Here is a 19,792-nt window from a genome sequence, read left to right on the forward strand (position 1 = left end):
TATTGCCAAGAGTTCATATTTTATACTAAAAGTGATCTCCTGAATCTAAAAATGGTGTTTAATTTCCATGAGTCAATCTGTGGAAATTAAAAATACTGGTTATAACTGTTATTTTTAGTTTCTTTTGAAATGGAACTTTAAGTTGTACCTCTTGTTTTTCAGAGATATAACTACAATGAAAGGAACAATTGTTGCTCAAGTAGATTCAAGTGAGTCCTTCCAAGAATTCTGTAGCACATCTTGTCTGTCTCTCTATGAAGACAAGCAGAGTCCTGCTAAAGGAGCTCTAAATAAATCGAGATGCACAATCTGTGGCAAACTGACTGAGGTTTGTACTTGTGTACTTTTCACTTACTCTCATGTGAGATTATTGCAGGTGTTGACAGCTTTCCCTACTTTTTATTGGTGCATGTGTCATTAGAAGTGAGGATATGTAAACTTTTTAGAGTATTCTATTATGCGATCCTAGTCTTCCAAGAAAGTTGACTCAGGAAGAATTACCTTGTTTATTTCATAGGTTGAGAGTAATCACAGTATTATGATTGTACTTTTTCTTTTTTTTTACTGGTCTAATAATGTTTATTTATACAAATAGGCTGACTACATAAAAAGACAAACATGGGCAAATAGAAGTGAAAGAATTTTCAAAAAAATAAATTCACATTATTAATTATGACACTAAAGTAACCTGTATATGCATACCTTATTTGAATTGTTTGTAGTTCTGGCTTTTCTTCTCTCTTGCCTAGTGCAGTGTACTCTATCATTTCTTTTGGAGTTGTCTAAAGACTTATAGTAAGTCTGTTTATGAAATGTAACATTAACACAATCCAGACATGGTTTTTCTGTCGTTTTTAATCTATCTTTAGAGAAATTTATAGTGATAATCACTACGGTCATTCATTTTCGATAGTGCCTTGCATGTGTGCCTATGTTCTTGTGTATATAAACAGTTTAAAGACATAGGATATGTATTTTGATTTTTCCTTTTCCTCACATTTAGCTTTCTTGGGTGTTTTTGTTGCTGTTGGATCGATCAGCTTTTTAGCTACTTGAAAACAGATACACTCTTTAAAATTGTTTGTTTTTCTTTTAGATTCGCCATGAAGTTAGTTTTAAAAATATGACTCATAAGCTGTGCAGTGACCACTGCTTCAATCGATACAGAATGGCCAATGGTCTAATAATGAATTGCTGTGAACAGTGTGGAGAATATTTGCCTAGTAAAGGTGCTGGAAATAATGTTCTGGTGATCGATGGTCAGCAGAAAAGATTTTGCTGTCAGAGTTGTGTCAGTGAATACAAACAGGTAATTTATGTGCTAAAAAACCCTAGGTGTTCTTTTGGGTGAGTTTGGAAGCATTGTAGTTCTAATATAGGAAGATTTAGCCATATTTATCTTGGAATCTCATTTAAGTTCATAATTTTCTTTATGTGAAGATGGCCTACCTCAAATGAATTAAGAATATATGTAGGTTGTTGGAAATCAACTTGTGATTTTTACATACAATAGTAAATCCTACTAGTGTAATTCCTCTTTTGAATTTTCTTCTTTTGGGGGAGTTGGAGAGGAGTTTTCAAACTGTTAGAGCTTGGGTTGGGAATGATTACCTTTATATTTCAGCTTTAAGATTAATTTCCAGTTTTTGGTCTCTAGTTTGAGTTTGTAAATACATTGAGAAGTAAAATATGCATAATAGATAAGCTGTATATATACAGAACAAAACAGCAGACTAAAGTACTACCTTACAAATCATAGTAATCAAGGCGAAAACAAGCACCTAAACTAAAACTTATTTATTATAAGCCATCATAAAAATGCTTCAGTAACTACAATACGCTTGAAGAAGAAATAAAGTAGAACCTCTCAATTAAAAACAGGTAAGGAGCCAGGTGTGTGCTACACACCTTTAATCCCAGCACTTCAGAGACTGAGGCAGGCAGATCTCTGGAATTCAGGCTAGAACCAAGGTTACATAGTAAGACCCCATCTCAAAAGACAAAGAAATAAATGTGCTATGCTGCAGTTGGTGTTGGGTTTCTAGAGTAGAAGGTGAATGTTTTGTCTCTCTATGCTGCCGTTGGTGTTGAGTTTTTTCTATAAGCTCTTCTGTTGCTCATTTCAAAATTTTATTCTTGTCTTTAATTTTAACAAATTGTTGATGTTTCTTGTCTTTTTTTGGGGGGCCAGGGATGAAGTTAATCTAGGGTTTACTCAGCTTCTATCTGTAGATTACCTCTTTTGCCTGATATGAGGCATCTTCAGGCATTATTTCTTGGAAAACTCTTCTTTTTGTCTTATCCCTTCAGAGCTCCAAAGGTATGAAATAGTACAATTTTTGCTTATTGTCTTACAATTGTCTCATTCTTTAAGACTGGGTCTTACTATGTAGCCTTGGTTCCAGCCTGAATTCCAGAGATCTGCCTGCCTCAGTCTCTGAAGTGCTGGGATTAAAGGTGTGCAGCACCACACCTGGCTCCATACCTGTATGTATGTATGTATGTATGTATGTATGTATGTATGTATGTATTTATTTTTGGTTTTTTGAGATAGGTTTTCTCTGTGTAGCTTTGCGCCTTTCCTGGGACTCACTTGGTAGCCCAGGCTGGCCTTGAACTCACAGAGATCCTCCTGGCTCTGCCTCTCGAGTGCTGGGATTAAAGGCCTGCGCCACCACCGCTCGGCTCCATACCTGTTTTTTAATTGAGAGGTTCTGCTTTATTTCTTCTTCAAGCATATTATAATTATTGAAGCATTTTTATGATGGCTACTTAGGAAATCTTTGCCTACTATTCTAACATTGGTAATTTGGGTTTTTGACATCTATTACCTTACTAATTTTAAAGTTTTAACTTTGCTTTTTGGTGATGAGGATTGCTGTTTTTAACTTAAATTACTTTATAGTCTAGGGCTCTTTTCTTTTTTCCTTGTATTTTGTGTGTGTGTGTGTGTGTGTGTGTGTGTTTTGTATGTTTGTGTGTGTGTGTTAATCATAATACTATTATGCTTATCTAGCATTAAAGAACAGGTGTTGGTTCTTGAATGCTGCCAGGGTGTGCAGGGATGAATCAAAACTCTTGTTTTTCTTTTCTACACTGTTCTGTTAATGTTTTATCATTTCCCCCCTCTTCAACAGTGAGCACAGAACAGAAAATATACTGTTGAAAGTTAGGAGATTATAAATCAGTCAACAATTGAAGCAACTTTAATAGATTATTTATTCAGTCTAACAGCTTTTCTTTATGTACTTACAAAATCTCTTACAATGTTTTAGGTAGGTAGCCATCCAAGTTTCCTGAAGGAAGTTCGAGATCACATGCAGGACTCTTTCTTAATGCAGCCTGAGGTGAGCAGGAATGTTGGTGAGATTGAAGACCCATTAAAATTTTTTTTTTAATTTCATGTTTGTATGTGTATATATGTATGTGGGCTTGTGCATGCCAAGGTGGGTGTATGAAGGTTAGAGGACAGCTTGTGGAAATTAATTATCTTCTTATAATATGTAGGTCCCTGGAGTCAAATGTATATGAAAAATCACATCCATTTGAAGCATTAAAATGTATTTTAGCATAATTGTATAAGTATATTAAAATTTATTCTCCTTAATTATAGCAGATGACGAATATTTTCATTTCTCCAAGAGATAGATTTTTCACTCCTACTAAATTTTACCTGTCTTTTGTCAGAAAATCTTTGTGTTCCTAGAAAATTCTTTTCAGATACTGTTTCTTGATGTTGTTTACCCAGATTATTAACAACCCTCTGATACAATTGACATCCTGCTTTTAATGTTTCTTAGCCACTGAGGCTGTGTGTGTGTGTGTGTGTATGTGTATGTGTATGTGTGTGTGTGTGTGTGTGTTCTCCCTATGCTCCATTTTGCAGTGTTTTTTTGTTGTTGTTGGTGGTATTGTTGCTGCTGTACCTTTTTGAGACAGGGTCACATTATGTAGCTTAGCCTACTGCCTCAACTTCCTTCATGCTGAGATTGAGCTATGCAGGACTGCTGCCAGTTCCTTCCATATCTCTACTTCTTACACTCACACACGTTAGTTCTTAGCCCGAGCCCTCTTCTGAAATACCTGTAGTTAAGTAGCCATAGTTCTGTTTTGTGTAGCTCCCTTCAGTATTTTGTTTTCTAAATTGTAGTTGTCCAGAACGTCATCTGTTTCCTCAACTCAGTAAAACTTCTGGTTTCCAATCCACCTCCAGGCTGTGAGATTTAATAGCCATACATAGAACTTGCTTTCTTCTTGTTTCTTAGAGATGCAGTCTTGAACATAGTAAGTACCAAAACCATTGCACACACACACAGAAAAGGAACTATGCCTTTCCTAGATTTTCAACTAAATATAGACAAAATCATTGTTTTTTGAAGGAGAGTTAGATGGTGATGATTGGTTTGCTAGAACCTAGTTTAGTTGATGGCACATTTAGTTTGCATCTAGAAAGAGTGTAATAGAATCACTTTGAAAAGACAGCAAATGCTTTGAACCAGGTATGATGGCATGTGTCTTTAATCCTAGATCTTAAGGGGCTAAGAAAAGAAGGTCATAAGTTTTGAAGCCTGCCTGTGCTCCATAGAGAGCTCTGTCTTTTGCTTTTTTAAAAAAATGCTATGATGAAATTAGTTCTAGTTGAAATTTTTTTTTTAAATTATCTTTTTATGTTCAAATTTTAGAAATATGGAAAACTGACAACTTGTACTGGTTGCCGAACACAGTGCAGGTTTTTTGATATGACTCAGTGCATAGGTCCTAATGGATATATGGAGCCATATTGTTCAACTGCCTGCATGAATAGTCACAAGACAAAATATGCAAAATCACAAAGTAAGTTTCAGGTATTTGGAAAGTTTAATGACATAATTGTTTATTAAAGGTAATATTTTAATTTTACACCGTTTTAACAGTGTTTGGTTTTCTCATACGAACTTCTTTATTGCAAGTATAAAATTATTTTGATGGGGGCCTGGAGAGATGGCTCAGAGGTTAAGAGCACTGACTGCTCTTCCAGGGGTCCTGAGTTCAACTCCCAGCAACCACATGATGGCTCACAACCATCTGTAATGAGATCTGGTGCCCTCTTCTGGCCTGCAGGGACACATGCAGACAGAACACTGTATACATAATAAATAAATAAATCTTTAAAAAAAATTATTTTGATGATTCCCATACTTTTCAATTTTTAAAAGTTAGTGAGGTTTTATTTGTATCTGAAATTTTTAGCTAAAACTGTTACTATACCCATAATTTTCTAAAAATATTTTTATGTATGTATCTGTGTACACTTTAGATTAGTTAATAGTTTTTTTAATAGCAGTATTTTTTTTTATTGAATATTTATTCTCATTTTATGTTTATGGGTTTTTTTTGCCAGTGTGGTCTATGTACACTTGTGTGCATGCAGTGCCCACAGAGGTCTGAAGAGGGTGAAGGGTCATCTGGAACTGGTGTTAAAGGTGGTTAGTTGCTTTGTGGGTGCTGGGAACTGAACTTGGGTCCTTTGCAAAAGCTCTTAATTGCTGAGCCACTTATTAAACCCTGGCAGTAATTTTGAAGATGCAAATAATTTTGAAAAACGTAAGGTACAAATAATATGAGAGTAATATATATATATAGAGACCCCTTTAAACAATCAGTTAACATTTTAAGAAACCCTTCTTTTACTTTATAAAGAAATCAGGTATGCATCTTTTTTCTTCTAGGTTTGGGAATTATTTGCCATTTTTGTAAGCGAAACTCTTTACCTCAATACCAAGCCACAATGCCTGATGGAAAACTATATAACTTTTGCAATTCCAGTTGTGTGGCTAAATTTCAGGTTTGTTATTTATTTTCCCCCACCCCCATAAAACACAAATAGAAAACAATTAGTGTAATATGCTTTATCTTTTCTGCTACTTTTTACTTAATTTGTTGAAGGCCTGATTGGAGGGTGGAAACTATATCATGAATCACAGAAGGCCTGGTTGAACTTCTGTACAGATTTGATGTAATACAGATCTTGAAGGAAAATGAATTTTAGTGTGGTTTAGTTCAGTGTTGGATATATAGTGCTTTTCTTGTTAGGTAGTTTGAGTAGCAGTGTTCTGTGATAAATGAATGAAATATATAGGTTTCTTGAGCCTGGAAATATTAAGCATATATGTTTTCCAAATTAGAAAGGAACGTTGTAAAAAGGGGGATTTAGATTTTTTATAGTAGTATGAGGTCCATTTCAGGGAGACATTTCTGATTTGGTAAATGTTAAGAATTGTCTGACATAGTCCTTCAAACTTGGAGTATGAATAATCTCAGATGTTTTAGGAAGTGTTGAGACTTAACTTGGTTGACCATTCTGAAGGAGTAGTTTAGAGGGACTCAAGTATTAGGTAGTACTAGTAGGTTTCCGTATTGTATGTGAGAATTTCAGGTATTGCTCAAAGGTTCAAGCCAATGCATAAAGCTATGATTCATGAGTTACTTCATCCAACAGTTCTACTCTATTTTAGGTACTGTGCTGTATGTTAATTTATTTAAACTGCAACTGTAGTCTTTTACATATGCTACAGTAGTTATTATAACAGTTACTGCCATTTAAATTGAGATTTTTAAACTCAGTCAAGTGAATGAATGTTGTTTTCTTGAGTTAAATCCTCATTGAAGTTAGATAATAAATTTGTAAACTGTTGTAAGTTGAAGTCATGGCCATTGATAGATAAAGTTCTCAAAGTGGTACATAATGTTTCTATTTTGTTGGTTTTTCTTAAACTTGAAATAAAGGAATAATTAATTTGTGAAGAGAAGGATAGTGATGATGGCCTGCTGCTTGTCAGATATTAAAACCACCTGTATTTCCTCTAATGTTAGGTATACTGGACTGATACAGATAATGTCTTCACTACTTCATTCTCCACCCTGCTTTTGAAAGTGTTCAATGTTCTAGCTCAGGCTGGCCTCAAACTGGCAGTCATACATAACGCCTTTCTCAAACTTCTAAGTGCTAGGATTGCAGGCGTGAGCCGTTATGATCAGCTTAACTACTTTTTCCATTTACTTGAAACTTCTCTTGTCTATGGTTTGATGAGGTTGTGTATATGTACATTAAATATTTTTAAGAAACAACTTTGAGTAACATACAGATAAAGATGTAAATATCCATCCTTATATAGTCTATATACAAATAAGACAAAGTTGATAAAGAGGCAATATTTTAATCTTTCAGGCACATTGTATATCTTGAACTTTATGTCTGTATTAGGATATTTTACTTTTAAAAGCAAGATAAAGCCGGGCGTTGGTGGCGCACGCCTTTAATCCCAGCACTCGGGAGGCAGAGCCAGGCGGATCTCCGTGAGTTCGAGGCCAGCCTGGGCTACCAAGTGAGCTCCAGGAAAGGCGCAAAGCTACACAGAGAAACCCTGTCTCAAAAAACCAAAAAAAAAAAAAAAAAGAAAAAAAAAAGCAAGATAAGAGGGCTGGAGAGATCAGCGATTTAAGAGCACAGGGTGCTCTTCCAGGAGACATGGTTCAATTCCCAGCACCCACATGACTGCTCACAGTTGTCTGTACCTTCAGTTCCAGGGGAATCTGGTATTCTCACACAGACATACATGCAGGCAAAACACCAATGCACAATAAACAAATCTTTAAAAAAAAGCAAGATAATAGAATACTACTCTTTTGTCTCGTTAAGCTATTATAAAAAATAGCTTATAAGCAAAATTTGCTATTTCTCATAGTTTTGGAACTTAGAAAATCCAGTATGGCTCTTGTAAGTTTGTGGCTCAAAGGCCTCTTAGGCTTGACAAATGATACTGGATGAGGTAATACAAAAGGCATGTGACATTTTAGTCATCAGATAGTAAATGTCTTTTTTGCTTCTTTCTTCCTTCCTTTCACAAATTTTAATTGTATTGTACAATATGGTATTTAAAATGATTGTTTCTCCCTCTATTGTTTCTTTCTTTTTCTTTTTCTCTTTTGGTTTTTTTGAGACAGGATTTCTCTGTGTAGCTTTTGGAGCCTATCATGGCACTGGCGCTGTAGACCAGGCTGGCCTTGAACTCACAGAGATCCATCTGCCTCTCAAGTGCTGGGATTAAAGGTGTGTGCCATCACCACTTGGCTTGGCTACCTTTTTAAAAAGTAATTCATGCTGTTTTCCTTGATTAAGGACTTGGAGTGAGAATTATGGGAGTAATGTTGTGGGGCAAGTCATTCATAACTCAGTATTTGATCATCGTCAAGATCAATGCAGGGTTATCTGTCTCCTTCATGTCTTTACCCTACTAACCGCCCTCCCTTCTTATCCCTCTTCCCTGCTTGTATTTTGTAGTTCAGAACTTGAACAGCTAACCTTACTGTTAAGCATTTTCTTCAGCTGAAGTAATTAAGCTGTAGTTTTTCTTTTTCATATTTTATTTTAGGTAATTATTGGTAAACATTTCAATTTATAAAGCTTACAGTGTACTTTTAAAAACAATTTCTTTTTTTGCAGTACTGGGCATTGAAGCTAGGGCCTTTAACTTACTGCTCAAGCATCCTTCCACTGAGCTGCATCCCAGCCCTTTGACACAGTGCATTTTAAAGGGAAAATTAAGAATGATTGTTTCACCTACTAAAGAAACAATTAGCAAATAAACTATTGCATTCTGCATCTAGTGGACATTTGATAGTACTTGCAGGTAGAAGTTGTAAAAATACATGTCAGACTAAGTGTATTTTGTTCTTTATTTTAGGCTCTAAGCATGCAGTCATCTCCAAATGGCCAATTTGTAGCACCCAGTGATATTCAATTGAAATGCAACTACTGTAAAAATTCCTTTTGTTCAAAACCAGAAATCTTGGAATGGGAGGCAAGTCTTGTTTCCTTATATGTGTTATCTAATGCTAAGATGAGAATGTAATAAAATAACTGGCATTTCTATTTGGAAACCTTTCTTAGTGGATATAAGTTTCATATTTTGTGTTGTTGGTGTGTCTACTCATGTGGAAATGAAATCAACAGGATAGATTTCAGGTGAAGCAATTTAATGAAGTCACATGCATAATTAATGTGCTTGTAACAGAATATAAAAAGTCACTTTATACACCCAGAGTGTCTGTCCACTATTTTACTGTTCCTCCTCATTATCATCATCTGTGAACTACAAATACTGTACTGCTCAATATTTGTAGAATTAAAATATGTAAGTCACACACTGTACTATCATTTAACATCTTATATTTTAATAAGAGAGTAGAGGCCTGTGAATGTAGTTGCTTTTCTTCTTAGCACTCTTAACCTGTTTTAGTGTACTTGCTTACTTTGTCATATTCTTTCTCTTCTCTTGCTGTTGGCACTTCTCAACGGTGAGTTTATTTCCATGAGAGGAGAATGATGGATAGATTGATCCAGGCTGCTCATTGCCGTGCTGAACAGTGTTTACTTTTGGCTATTCTTTAAGCTTTTTTTGGGTGTATTGAGTGGTCCGAGGTAGAACCTGAAGTAAATACTTAAAAGTTATATAAGATATAGAACTAAAATCAGACCACTTTTTGTGATTGTTCACACATCACTTAAAATGTAACACTCAGGTGAGAAGTGATACCTAGAATTATACTTCATGATTTCTAAACTATTTGGAAATCTGAGAAAGTTGATTATTTTAGTTCCTATAAAATTCTGTAGTTTATTGTTTTGTTTAGTGCTGTCTCCAGTGTAGTTAAATCAGTCATTCTTTGGAGACTCTTGATGGCATCCTGTCCTGAGTTTTAGACTAACAACTACTTAATAGTAGCAAAAATAATACTGAATGCCCGACATGAGAAAAATAAGGAGTGACCAGGGAGTGAGGGAAGAAAGCCATGGGCAAGCCCTCAAATAGCATCATATAGGAAATAAATGTCTTACTATTATTATTATTTTTTTTTTCCGGAGCTGTGGATTGAATTTAGGGCCGAGCGCTTGCTCTACCACTGAGCTAAATCCCCAACCCCTATATGTCTTATAATAAACTTAAATTCAATAATTTCAGATGAAAATCATTGCTACCCAGATTTTATAGTGATATGGTATTGATAACTTCAGTGTTAGATGCCATTAAGAGATACAGTCCTATTGAGTGAGCATCTCCCTCAGGAGACTATGAGTTTAAAGCCTTTTTTCAGTTCATCATTAGCAGCTATGAATTTTTTCTTTTTCATGCGTGTGTCTTTGTATGTTTCTGTGTGACTGTGTGTGTGTCTGTGTGTCCTTCTTAGCCATTTTTCTCCTTGACTTTTTTATTCATAATGCAGCAGTTTTCCATTGATGACTGCTGTAGTTGTTTGCTGCATTGCTTTATTTCCTTACTTTAGTCTTCAGATAGCTCTAATAGGTATTAAGTTGATGATTTCGACTTAATCTGTAGCTGCCATAATTTGGGAGAAAAGTTACTTTTTTTCAAATTTTATTTCTTAAATCCTGGCTCTTTCTTTAAAAAGTAGGCCTGACAGCTGTGACTTTGAAGGACAAATAGTAATTAACCATTTTCCATTTAAGGAAACTAACTTAGTCTCAAGGTTTGCATCAGTGCTGTAGAATAGCACTAATTGAAAACTTAGACGGAATAAATGTTTTTATTAAAGTGTGTCAGGAAAGTGTTTGAATCTACCTGTCTGTTTTTAACAAAGAGTATCTTGCATTGACTAAAAATGTTGTATCTTGTATTTCTGTAGCTTACATTGTATTTTTTCATTAATCTTTTTTGTTCTTCAATTCAGTTAGCATTTCCACACTGATACTTCATGTTAGTGATTGTTCACCTAGTCATAGAATACTTTTAGGGTAGTTAATGATGCTGAATTTAGTGCACCTATGTTTATATTTAGTGAATTGGTTAGCTTAGATGTCTGTGGCCTATAGGAAATGTGTCTCCAAGGATCATAGCATTAAATAGATAAATGATTTAACTTACTGTAAAAGTGGCTTGTTTGTTTCTTAAACTTGGTCTTGAGATGGTTCTCATACTTACCAAGGTTCCCATTGTGCATTTAGAACAAAGTTCATCAGTTCTGCAGCAAAACTTGCTCAGATGACTATAAGAAGTTGCATTGCATAGTTACATATTGCGAATACTGCCAAGAGGAGAAGACGCTTCATGAAACAGTCAATTTCTCTGGCGTCAAGAGACCTTTCTGTAGTGAAGGCAAGTGTGTACACAGTGTCCATTGTTCATAACTTTTACTATATATAATTAATGCCCTTTTGCCAAAATCATTATGTAATTACAGATGTCCAGAATAGGTGCACTATTTTAATAAGGCTGAATAAAACTTAAGTTTACTTTTCTGTTGAATTGTTTTGTTGTTTTACGTATGTTTTTAGATTTCTGGGTCTCCAATTTTCATCTTTAGAAATTTGGGGATGAAAGGAAAGAAAGCATTGTTACACCATGTCATCTCTAAACTTGAATGTTGTGGCCTGAAAGCTGATTTTCAAGAGCAAAGAATGGTTTGTGTTAGCTGCATTTCCTCTACCAGCTTGCTACAGATGTTTTTAGTAGACAGATTGATCATCACTGATTTCAAAATCTGAAACCCATGATACTTTAGAAGTTTCAGGTTTAGGATTTTTAAGGAAGCTCAGTCAATAAAGTGCTTCTTTTCAAAATAAATAAACACCTCATAACTCCCCCAAATCTGAAATTCCTCTGACCCCAAGCATTTTAGATAAGGGTCACTGATGGATAGGTGGGGGGGAATTGCATGCAGTGACAACTAGAGAGGGTACATTTAGGGTATGGGTGTCTGGGGCACATTCTGTTCTGTTAAAACGTTTACAAACGGGCTGGAGAGATGGCTGCTCTTCCAAAGGTCCTGAGTTCAATTCCCAGCAACCACATGGTAGCTCACAGCCATCTGTAATGAGATCTAGCACCCTCTTCTGTATGCAGACAGAACACTGTATACATAATAAGGAAATAAATTTAAAAAATGTTTACAAACATCCTTTCTCCTTACTTACAGTTTCGCTGATCTCAGCATAAGTCAGGTTATACTCTAGTTCTGAACTCACTACTATAGATAGAAATGGGATTGTAGCTATGGGTTTAGGTGCTTGTTAGCAGTATTCCAGTTGTCACAGTTTTGTTCTAAGCTGGCTTTCATCATCTCTTCTTTCTCTTGCTTGCGCTACTGACCTATTATTTTCCATTGAGGATTCTTTGTCTCTTGCTTCTACTTTTTCTGTGGATTCCTATAGCAAATTGGGGGCAAGAGGAAAGTTGAGTAACCCTAAATGCCAGTGTCAATGACAAATTCAGATGTATCAGTTTGTTCAACTGTTATCTCCATACATACTTCTCACACGCAATAGAACATATATGTTAGAAGGTATTAACAAAGCAAGGCATTTCTCCTTAGTTGTAATTGCTACATCTCACCTAGAATCATGATGCTTTATCAATATTACTATTATTATCTAAGGGCAAAGTTATAGTGACAGTGGCACATTCTGAGATGATACCAAGTTGATTGAATCTGTCACTTGCATTTTTGTGCAAAAAGTCTAATTCATTCCTAAGTCTGAACATAATAATTGATAAATTAATATATGTGTCAGTGATCTTGTAGCAATTAGATTTTGGTAAATCTAAAATGGGCTATACTAAATAAAGAGTGCATCAAATAGTTAATTGATACTTAGAAACATAATTTTCATGGGGACAGACTTAAGGTTCCAGATGGGTAATAAAGTGTTATGGATATGAATTTTTATTTTTTACATTTTTATTTACATTTACATTATTATTTTTATTAAATGACATTTTTTTAACCCTTTGTTATTCAACCTAGTTTTCTCCTGGAACTTATAAATAACAAAATACCTACTTTTATCCCCAGTCAAATCTAGTTAAATTAAAAAAGGCCAGATGTGGTGGCATATACCTTTTATCCCAACAATAAGAGGCAAAGGCAGATAGATGGATATCTATATGAGTTCCAGGACAGCCTGATCTACATATTGAGTTCCAAGACAGCCAAGGCTACATAGAAACCTTTTCAAAAAACCAAAACACACCCAGTAAGAACAACCACAACAAAAACTAAAAAGATATATATTACAATATATTTTAAAATAGTTCAAGGGCTGATGATGTCTCAGTGTTCTTACTGAGGTGCCAGGCCTGGGGGCCTCAGTTTGATTCCCAGTCCCCACATAATGGACAGAAAGAACTGACTCTTTCAAGGTATCCTGACTGCCATGTGTATGCTGTAACATGATGAGGCCACAAACACATTTACCTATAAAAATAAATGTAACTAATAATAAGATAGTTCACAATAATAAATTATGGGGTGGTACACAGTAATTTGCAAAACTATATATATATGTATATTTTTTTAAAGATTTATTTATTTATTATGTAGACAGGAGAGGGTGACAGATCTCATTATAGATGGTTGTGAGCCACCATGTGGGTGCTGGGAATTGAACTCAGGACCTCTGGAAGAGGAGTCAGTGCTCTTAACCTCTGAGCCATCTCTCTAGCCCCAAAACTTTATATTTTTAAAAGCTGTACAGTTAGGCATGGTAGCAGTCGCCTACAGTCTTAACACTCTGGAGTTTAAGGATGGAACATTGAAAGTTCAGAGCCATTCGTGGCTGTAGCTCAGGAGAATGATGAGACCCAGCTCCTAAAAGGAGAAGATGCATAGATAGGACAAGACTTTAAAATATTTAGATTGATAAGAACATTGTATATGGTAGAATTATAATTTGAGCTTCTTATTAAGGGGTAGATAGGGCAGGACTTCTGTAGATACTAGTAGATTATTCTGTTTACATGAAATAGCATGAGTAACAATATAGAGGCCTATTTAACTTCAGAGGTAGTATAGGTAATAAATCAGATATGTGAAAATACATAGCACATTTATGCAGTAGATAAGGAGAGGTGTATTTCATTAAAGGAGTAGATAGTATTTTCCCTAGACAAGTCAGGAAATCAGTTCTATTTCCTTGAACAATTCTTATATGAAAATAGGCTATTAGGAAGGATCTAGAAAACCTGAGTATAATGCCTTCTAAAGAATGTCTGCTGGGCAGTGGTGGTGGTGCACTTTAATCCCAGTACTTGGGAGGTAGAGGCAGGTGGATCTCTGAGTTCAAGGCCAGCCTGATAAACAGAGTATGTTCAAGGACAGCTAAGGCTACACAGTGAAACCCTGTGTTGAAAAATAAGAAAAGAATGTCTGTAAATTTTAGTTGGAACTTCTTAGCAGTTTGTGTTCATTTTTCTAATGCACTCGCTATTTCCTTGTGATTTTATTTAAATAGAGCAAAGAAAATAGTTCTGAAGCATCACCAGATTTTATTGTCTTTAAAGTATTGTTTGAACCCTTGTGGTAGATACGTTTTCTAATATAATAAATCCATGTTCTGTTCAAATTTTTAGAGGTTGGTGTTATCATAGAAGAGTTAGCATTTCATAGGGCCTGGGGAAAATGTCCCGTTAGTAAGGTGCTTGCTGCGCAGACATGAAGCATGGATACCTGAGTTGGATCCCTATCATCCATGTAAAAATCAGGCACGGCAGTCTGTAATTCCAGCACTGCTGAGGCTGAGACAGGAGGATCCATTTTGGGGCTTGCTGGCTAGCCAGTCTAACTTTAGGTTCAATGAGAGACTCTGTGTTAAAGAATAAGGTGGAGAGCAAATTGAGGAAGAAAACTGGCATCAAGTTCTGGCCTCCACATGTGTGTGCCTGAACATACACATGTAGGTTCTTGTTTTTGTTTTTTTTTTCAAGACAGGGTTTTTCTCCGTGTAGTTTTGGTGCCTGTCCTGGATCTCACTCTGGAGACCTGGGCTGGCCTCAAACTCATAGAGATCTGGCTGGTTCTGCCTCCCGAGTGCTGGGATTAAAGGTGTGTGCTGCTGCCTGGCCCGTATGTAAGTTTTTAATCAGAAGGGAGAGAGGACTTTTTATGTGAGTATATTGAGCATTTTCTGAAACTAATCATTAACTAGTCTTCTAAGATCTGTTTCAGTTTAAAATTTGTCTTTTTATGTGTTCTTAAAAAAATGGTAAAATTTTTCAGGCTGCAAGCTATTATACAAACAAGATTTTGCAAGACGATTAGGATTAAGATGTGTTACGTGCAACTATTGTTCTCAGCTGTGTAAGAAGGGAGCAACTAAAGAGCTTGATGGAGTTCTCAGAGACTTCTGCAGTGAAGACTGCTGTAAAAAATTTCAGGAGTGGTACTACAAGGCAAGTAACTACATACATACTCTGATTGCAGCAACTACTGTGGGTAGTGTTTTAAAATTCTTGGTAGCTATTATTGCGACAGAAACTCTTGTTTTTTAAATTTGCATACTTTATGCCTAGCCCTGATTCAGCTGTTCATTAAGATTGTTTTTGTTTTTTCTACTTGTTTTTTTATAAGTTGAAGTAGAATTATTATTTTCTTTGGAATTTAGGCATTACCAATTATTAGGCTATTCATGTATTTTCAATAGTGTAGCTTCATAAAATGGATATTTCTCTTAATTTTATTTTAATGACTCCATTGTCAGTATTGAGCAACAACAATAGTAGCTTTAAATATTTATCTAGTGTTTTGTAAGTCTTTGCTTTTATGTGTGTGTGTGGGTTCATATGTAAATGTCTCTTGGTGGAATAGAGGTGTGGAACAACTTTGTGTTGTATCTTATAAAAGACTTTTAAATGTCAGCATAATAATAACCTTTGGCCTATTGCATTAATACTTTTTTTTTTTTTTTTTTTTTTCCTCAAGACAGGGTTTCTCTGTGTAGCTTTGCGCCTTTCCTGGGACTCACTTGGTAGTCCAGGCTGGCCTCGAACTCACAGAGATCCGCCTGCCTCTGCCTCCCCGAGTGCTGGGATTAAAGGCGTGCGCCACCACCGCCCGGCATAACTACTTGTTTTTGAGACGGGTTTTACTGTGTAGCATTGGCTGACTTTGATATTACAGATCTTTGTTTCCTGATTGCTGGGATTAAAGGATTGCATCACCATTCCTGGTGACTTTTTTTTAGATGAGAAAATAAAGATAAAGTTGGAGTGTGTATCATCATGTTACCCAAGGAAAATTTAGATATTACATAAGAAAAAAATTACTTATTTCTATGTTAATAACATGGAAAAAGTACCTTAGGGGTACTTCATTATGGATACAGTTTTAAAGCATGTGAAGATAGATACCATAACTTCTAAATTGTGAGATAGACAAGTTAAGAATCTGACTTAGTTTATTCACTTTATGAAGATGGTTAGTGTTAATGATGTATCTACAAATCATCATACTAACTAAAGGAAGAATTCTTTCCTGGCCAGAGGTAAAATAATTGAAATTTCATGTATTTTCAGTGGTGTACCTTCATAAAATGGTTTTGGTATACTTTAGAAAGATAAATCATTATTATTATTATTTTTTTTTTTAAGATTTATTTATTTATTATGTATACATAGGAGGGAGCCAGATCTCATTACAGATGGTTGTGAGCCACCATGTGGTTGCTGGGAATTGAACTCAGGACCTCTGGAAGAGCAGTCGGTGCTCTTAACCTCTGAGCCATCTCTCCAGCCCCAGATAATTCATTATTTTACTGTTGCTTTTGGATAATTGGAGTGTTTTTTTTTTTTTTTTAAAGATTTATTTATTATGTATACATTGTTCTGTCTGGACGTATCCCCACAGGTCAGAAGAGGGCACCAGATCTCATTACAGATGGTTGTGAGCCACCATGTGGTTGCTGGGAATTGAACTCAGGACCTTTGGAAGAGCAAGCAGTGCTCTTAACCTCTGAGCCATCTCTCCAGCCCGGATAATTGAAGTTTTAAAGTACAAAGTTTAGAACTACACAGTAGACACACATTTTAATACTCTTCTCACATTTTCATATTTTAAAGGAGTGTATTTAAAAAATTTCCCCCAATTGTTATTTTGATCTTATTAGTGCTTAATTTTTGTTTAATACACACAAATGCACTGTTACCTTCAGTTTAGGTTTTATTGAGTTGTTTGTTTACCCTTCGAGCGATCAAACTCATAGCTTCACACATCAACACTGTGTTCCATCCTTAGTATAGATCTTGTTTTTATTTTTTAATGGTGCTAGGAATAAGAGGTTTTAGTATTGAAATTATGTTTTGAGTAATCAAAACAGTAAAGATATTTGGTGACTACGTATTTAAAAGTACCACTTTCCTTTATCATTCACTGATTGAGACAGAAGTTGCTATGATGTGATAATAATTTCTTTATAATTATTTTACTATTCAAGTTTCTACCTAATTATGAACCCGAAATAGTTTTTTTAAACTTTGTTTCGAGATTTTGGGTTTTGTTTATAGAATAAACTAACTTTATTTCATGGGCTAGCTATTCTCTCTGTGTCTATTCTTTCTTTCTCTTGTGTGCTCCTTCCTATCTCTCTCTTTTACTCTTCATATTTTCTTTATATTATCTATAATGAAAATAGAGAAATTTTATAGTTTCTTTGTTCCTTGGCAGGTAAAGATGTGCTGTTTTGTAGAAGACCACATTGTTGTCTTATGTTCCATTTTGTTACTTTTGTTTGATAGTGCTGGGGATTGAATGTAGGGCCTCATACATGCTAATTGTACATGCTAATAATGTTCATTTTTGTAGTGCTCAGTGATGACAATTCAGTGAAGCAGTACATTTCAAAGAAGCAGTACATTTCAGAACGTATAAGATCTCTGTATTTTATATTAGGTTGGTGCAGAAGTAATGTCGGTTTTTACATTGTTGAAGTTTGTCTTTTTATAGCGAAGTTTTTTTTTTTTTAAAGATTTATTTATTTATCATATGTACAGTGTTCTGCCTGCTTGTATCCCTGCAGGCTAGAAGAGGGCACCATTACAGATGGTTGTGAGCCACCATGTGGTCGCTGGGAATTGAACTCAGGACCTCTGGTAGAGCAGCCAGTGCTCTTAACCTCTGAGCCATCTCTCTAGCCCGTGAAATATGTTCTTTTTTTTTATTATTATTATTATTATTATTATTATTATTATTATTATTATTATTTTACAACACCATTCAGTTCAACATAATAGCCACAGAATCCCCTGTTCTCCCCCTCTCGCCCACCCCTCCCCCCAGCCCACCCCCCATTCCCACCTCCTCCAGATCAAGGTCTCCCCCGAGGACCGGGGTTGACCTGGTAGACTCAGTCCAGGCAGGTCCATTCCCCCCTCCCAGACCGAGCCAAGTGTCCCTGCATAAGTCCCAGGATTCAAACAGCCAACTCATGCAACGAGCCCAGGACCTGGCACCAATGCACAGCTGCCTCCCAAACAGATCAAGCCAACTGACTGTCTCACCCGTTCAGGTGGCCTGATCCAGTTGGGGGCCCCTCAGCCTTTGGTTCATAGATCCTGTGCTTCCATTCATTTGGTTATTTGTCCCGGTGCTTTATCCAACCTTGACTTCAACAATTCTCGCTCATATAAATCCTCTTCTTACTCACTAATTAGACTCCCAGTGCTCCACCAGGGGCCCAGCCGTGGATGTCTGCCTTCAGATTCCTCAGTCCTTGGATGGGGTTTATGGCACCACTATTTGGGTGTTTGGCCATCCCATCACCAGAGTAGGTCAGTTCCTGCCGTCTCGCGACCATTGCCAGCAGACTTTTGAGGGGGTATCTTTGTGGATCTCCGTGGGCCTCCCTAGCTCTCTGCTTCCTCCCCTTCTCACCTTCTCATGTGGTCTTCATTTACCATGGTCTCCTATTCCTTGTTCTCCCTCTCTTTTCTTGATCCAGCTAGGATCTCCCACTCTTTCCCTCGACTGTCGCCCTTCATTGTTCCCACTTATGACCAGGCTATTCATGTAGATCTTGTCCATTTCTCCGTGTCTTTTTTTGGGGTCCCGTTTTCCAGGTAGCCTCACTGGTGATGTGAGTAGCAGTCTAGTCATCCTTGTTCCACATCTAGCATCTTCCTATGAGTGAGTACATACCATATTTGTCTTTCTGAGTCTGGGTTACCTCACTCAGGATGATTTTTTCTAGATCCATCCATTTGCCTGCAAACCGTGTGATGTCGTTGTTTTTCTCTGCTGAGTAGTATTCCATTGTGTATATGTGCCACAATTTATTTATCCATTCTTCAGTTGAAGGGCATCTAGGTTGTTTCCAGGTTTTGGCTATTACAAACAATGCTGATATGAACATAGCTGAGCAAGCGCTCTTGTGGTATGATTGAGCATTTCTTGGGTATATGCCCAGGAGTGGTATAGCTGGATCTTGGGGGAGATTGATTCCCAATTTTCTAAGAAAGCGCCATATTGATTTCCAAAGTGGTTGTACTAGCTTGCATTCCCACCAGCAGTGGAGGAGAGTTCCCCTAGTTCCACATCCTCTCCAGCATAAAGTGTCTTCAGTGTTTTTGATCTTAGCCACTCTGACAGGCGTAAGGTGGTATCTCAGAGTTGTCTTGATTTGCATTTCCCTGATGATTAGGGAAGTTGAGCAATTCCTTAAATGTCTTTCAGCCATTTGGGATTCCTCTGTTGAGAATTCTCTGTTTAGTTCTAAAGCCCATTTCTCAATTGGACTATTGGTCCTTTTGATGTCTAATTTCTTGAGTTCCTTATATATTCTGGATATCAGTCCTCTGTCAGATGTGGGGTTGGTGAAGATCTTTTCCCATTCTGTAGGCTGTCGCTTTGCCTTGTTGACCGTATCCTTTGCTCTACAAAAGCTTCTCAGTTTCAAGAGGTCCCATTGATTGATTGTTTGTCTCAGTGTCTGCGCTACTGGTGTTATATTTAGGAAGTGATCTCCTAT

General features: G+C 36.3%; 1 protein-coding gene across 15 annotated transcripts in view; it reads left to right on the forward strand.

Annotated features, from left to right (window-relative positions):
- Zmym2 (zinc finger MYM-type containing 2) overlaps positions 1–19,792 on the forward strand; it is a 90,194-nt gene that overhangs the window by 34,335 nt on the left and 36,067 nt on the right. For 13 of the 15 annotated variants that reach the window (XR_013042429.1, XR_013042430.1, XR_013042431.1 and 10 more), the window contains 8 exons: positions 163–328; positions 1,097–1,309; positions 3,276–3,347; positions 4,683–4,833; positions 5,709–5,824; positions 8,724–8,840; positions 11,003–11,153; positions 15,052–15,224. Coding sequence is in view for 12 of the 15 variants with exons in the window: in XM_076545080.1 (XP_076401195.1) it covers positions 163–328; positions 1,097–1,309; positions 3,276–3,347; positions 4,683–4,833; positions 5,709–5,824; positions 8,724–8,840; positions 11,003–11,153; positions 15,052–15,224 (1,159 nt within the window). In the remaining 3 variants the exon portion in view is untranslated. The remainder of the gene's footprint in view (positions 1–162; positions 329–1,096; positions 1,310–3,275; positions 3,348–4,682; positions 4,834–5,708; positions 5,825–8,723; positions 8,841–11,002; positions 11,154–15,051; positions 15,225–19,792) is intronic. The other 2 variants (XM_076545072.1, XM_076545081.1) reach the window with 1 other exon arrangement.

This window comes from Peromyscus maniculatus, chromosome 9 (genome assembly GCF_049852395.1).
Source record: "Peromyscus maniculatus bairdii isolate BWxNUB_F1_BW_parent chromosome 9, HU_Pman_BW_mat_3.1, whole genome shotgun sequence".
NCBI lineage: Eukaryota > Metazoa > Chordata > Mammalia > Rodentia > Cricetidae > Peromyscus > Peromyscus maniculatus.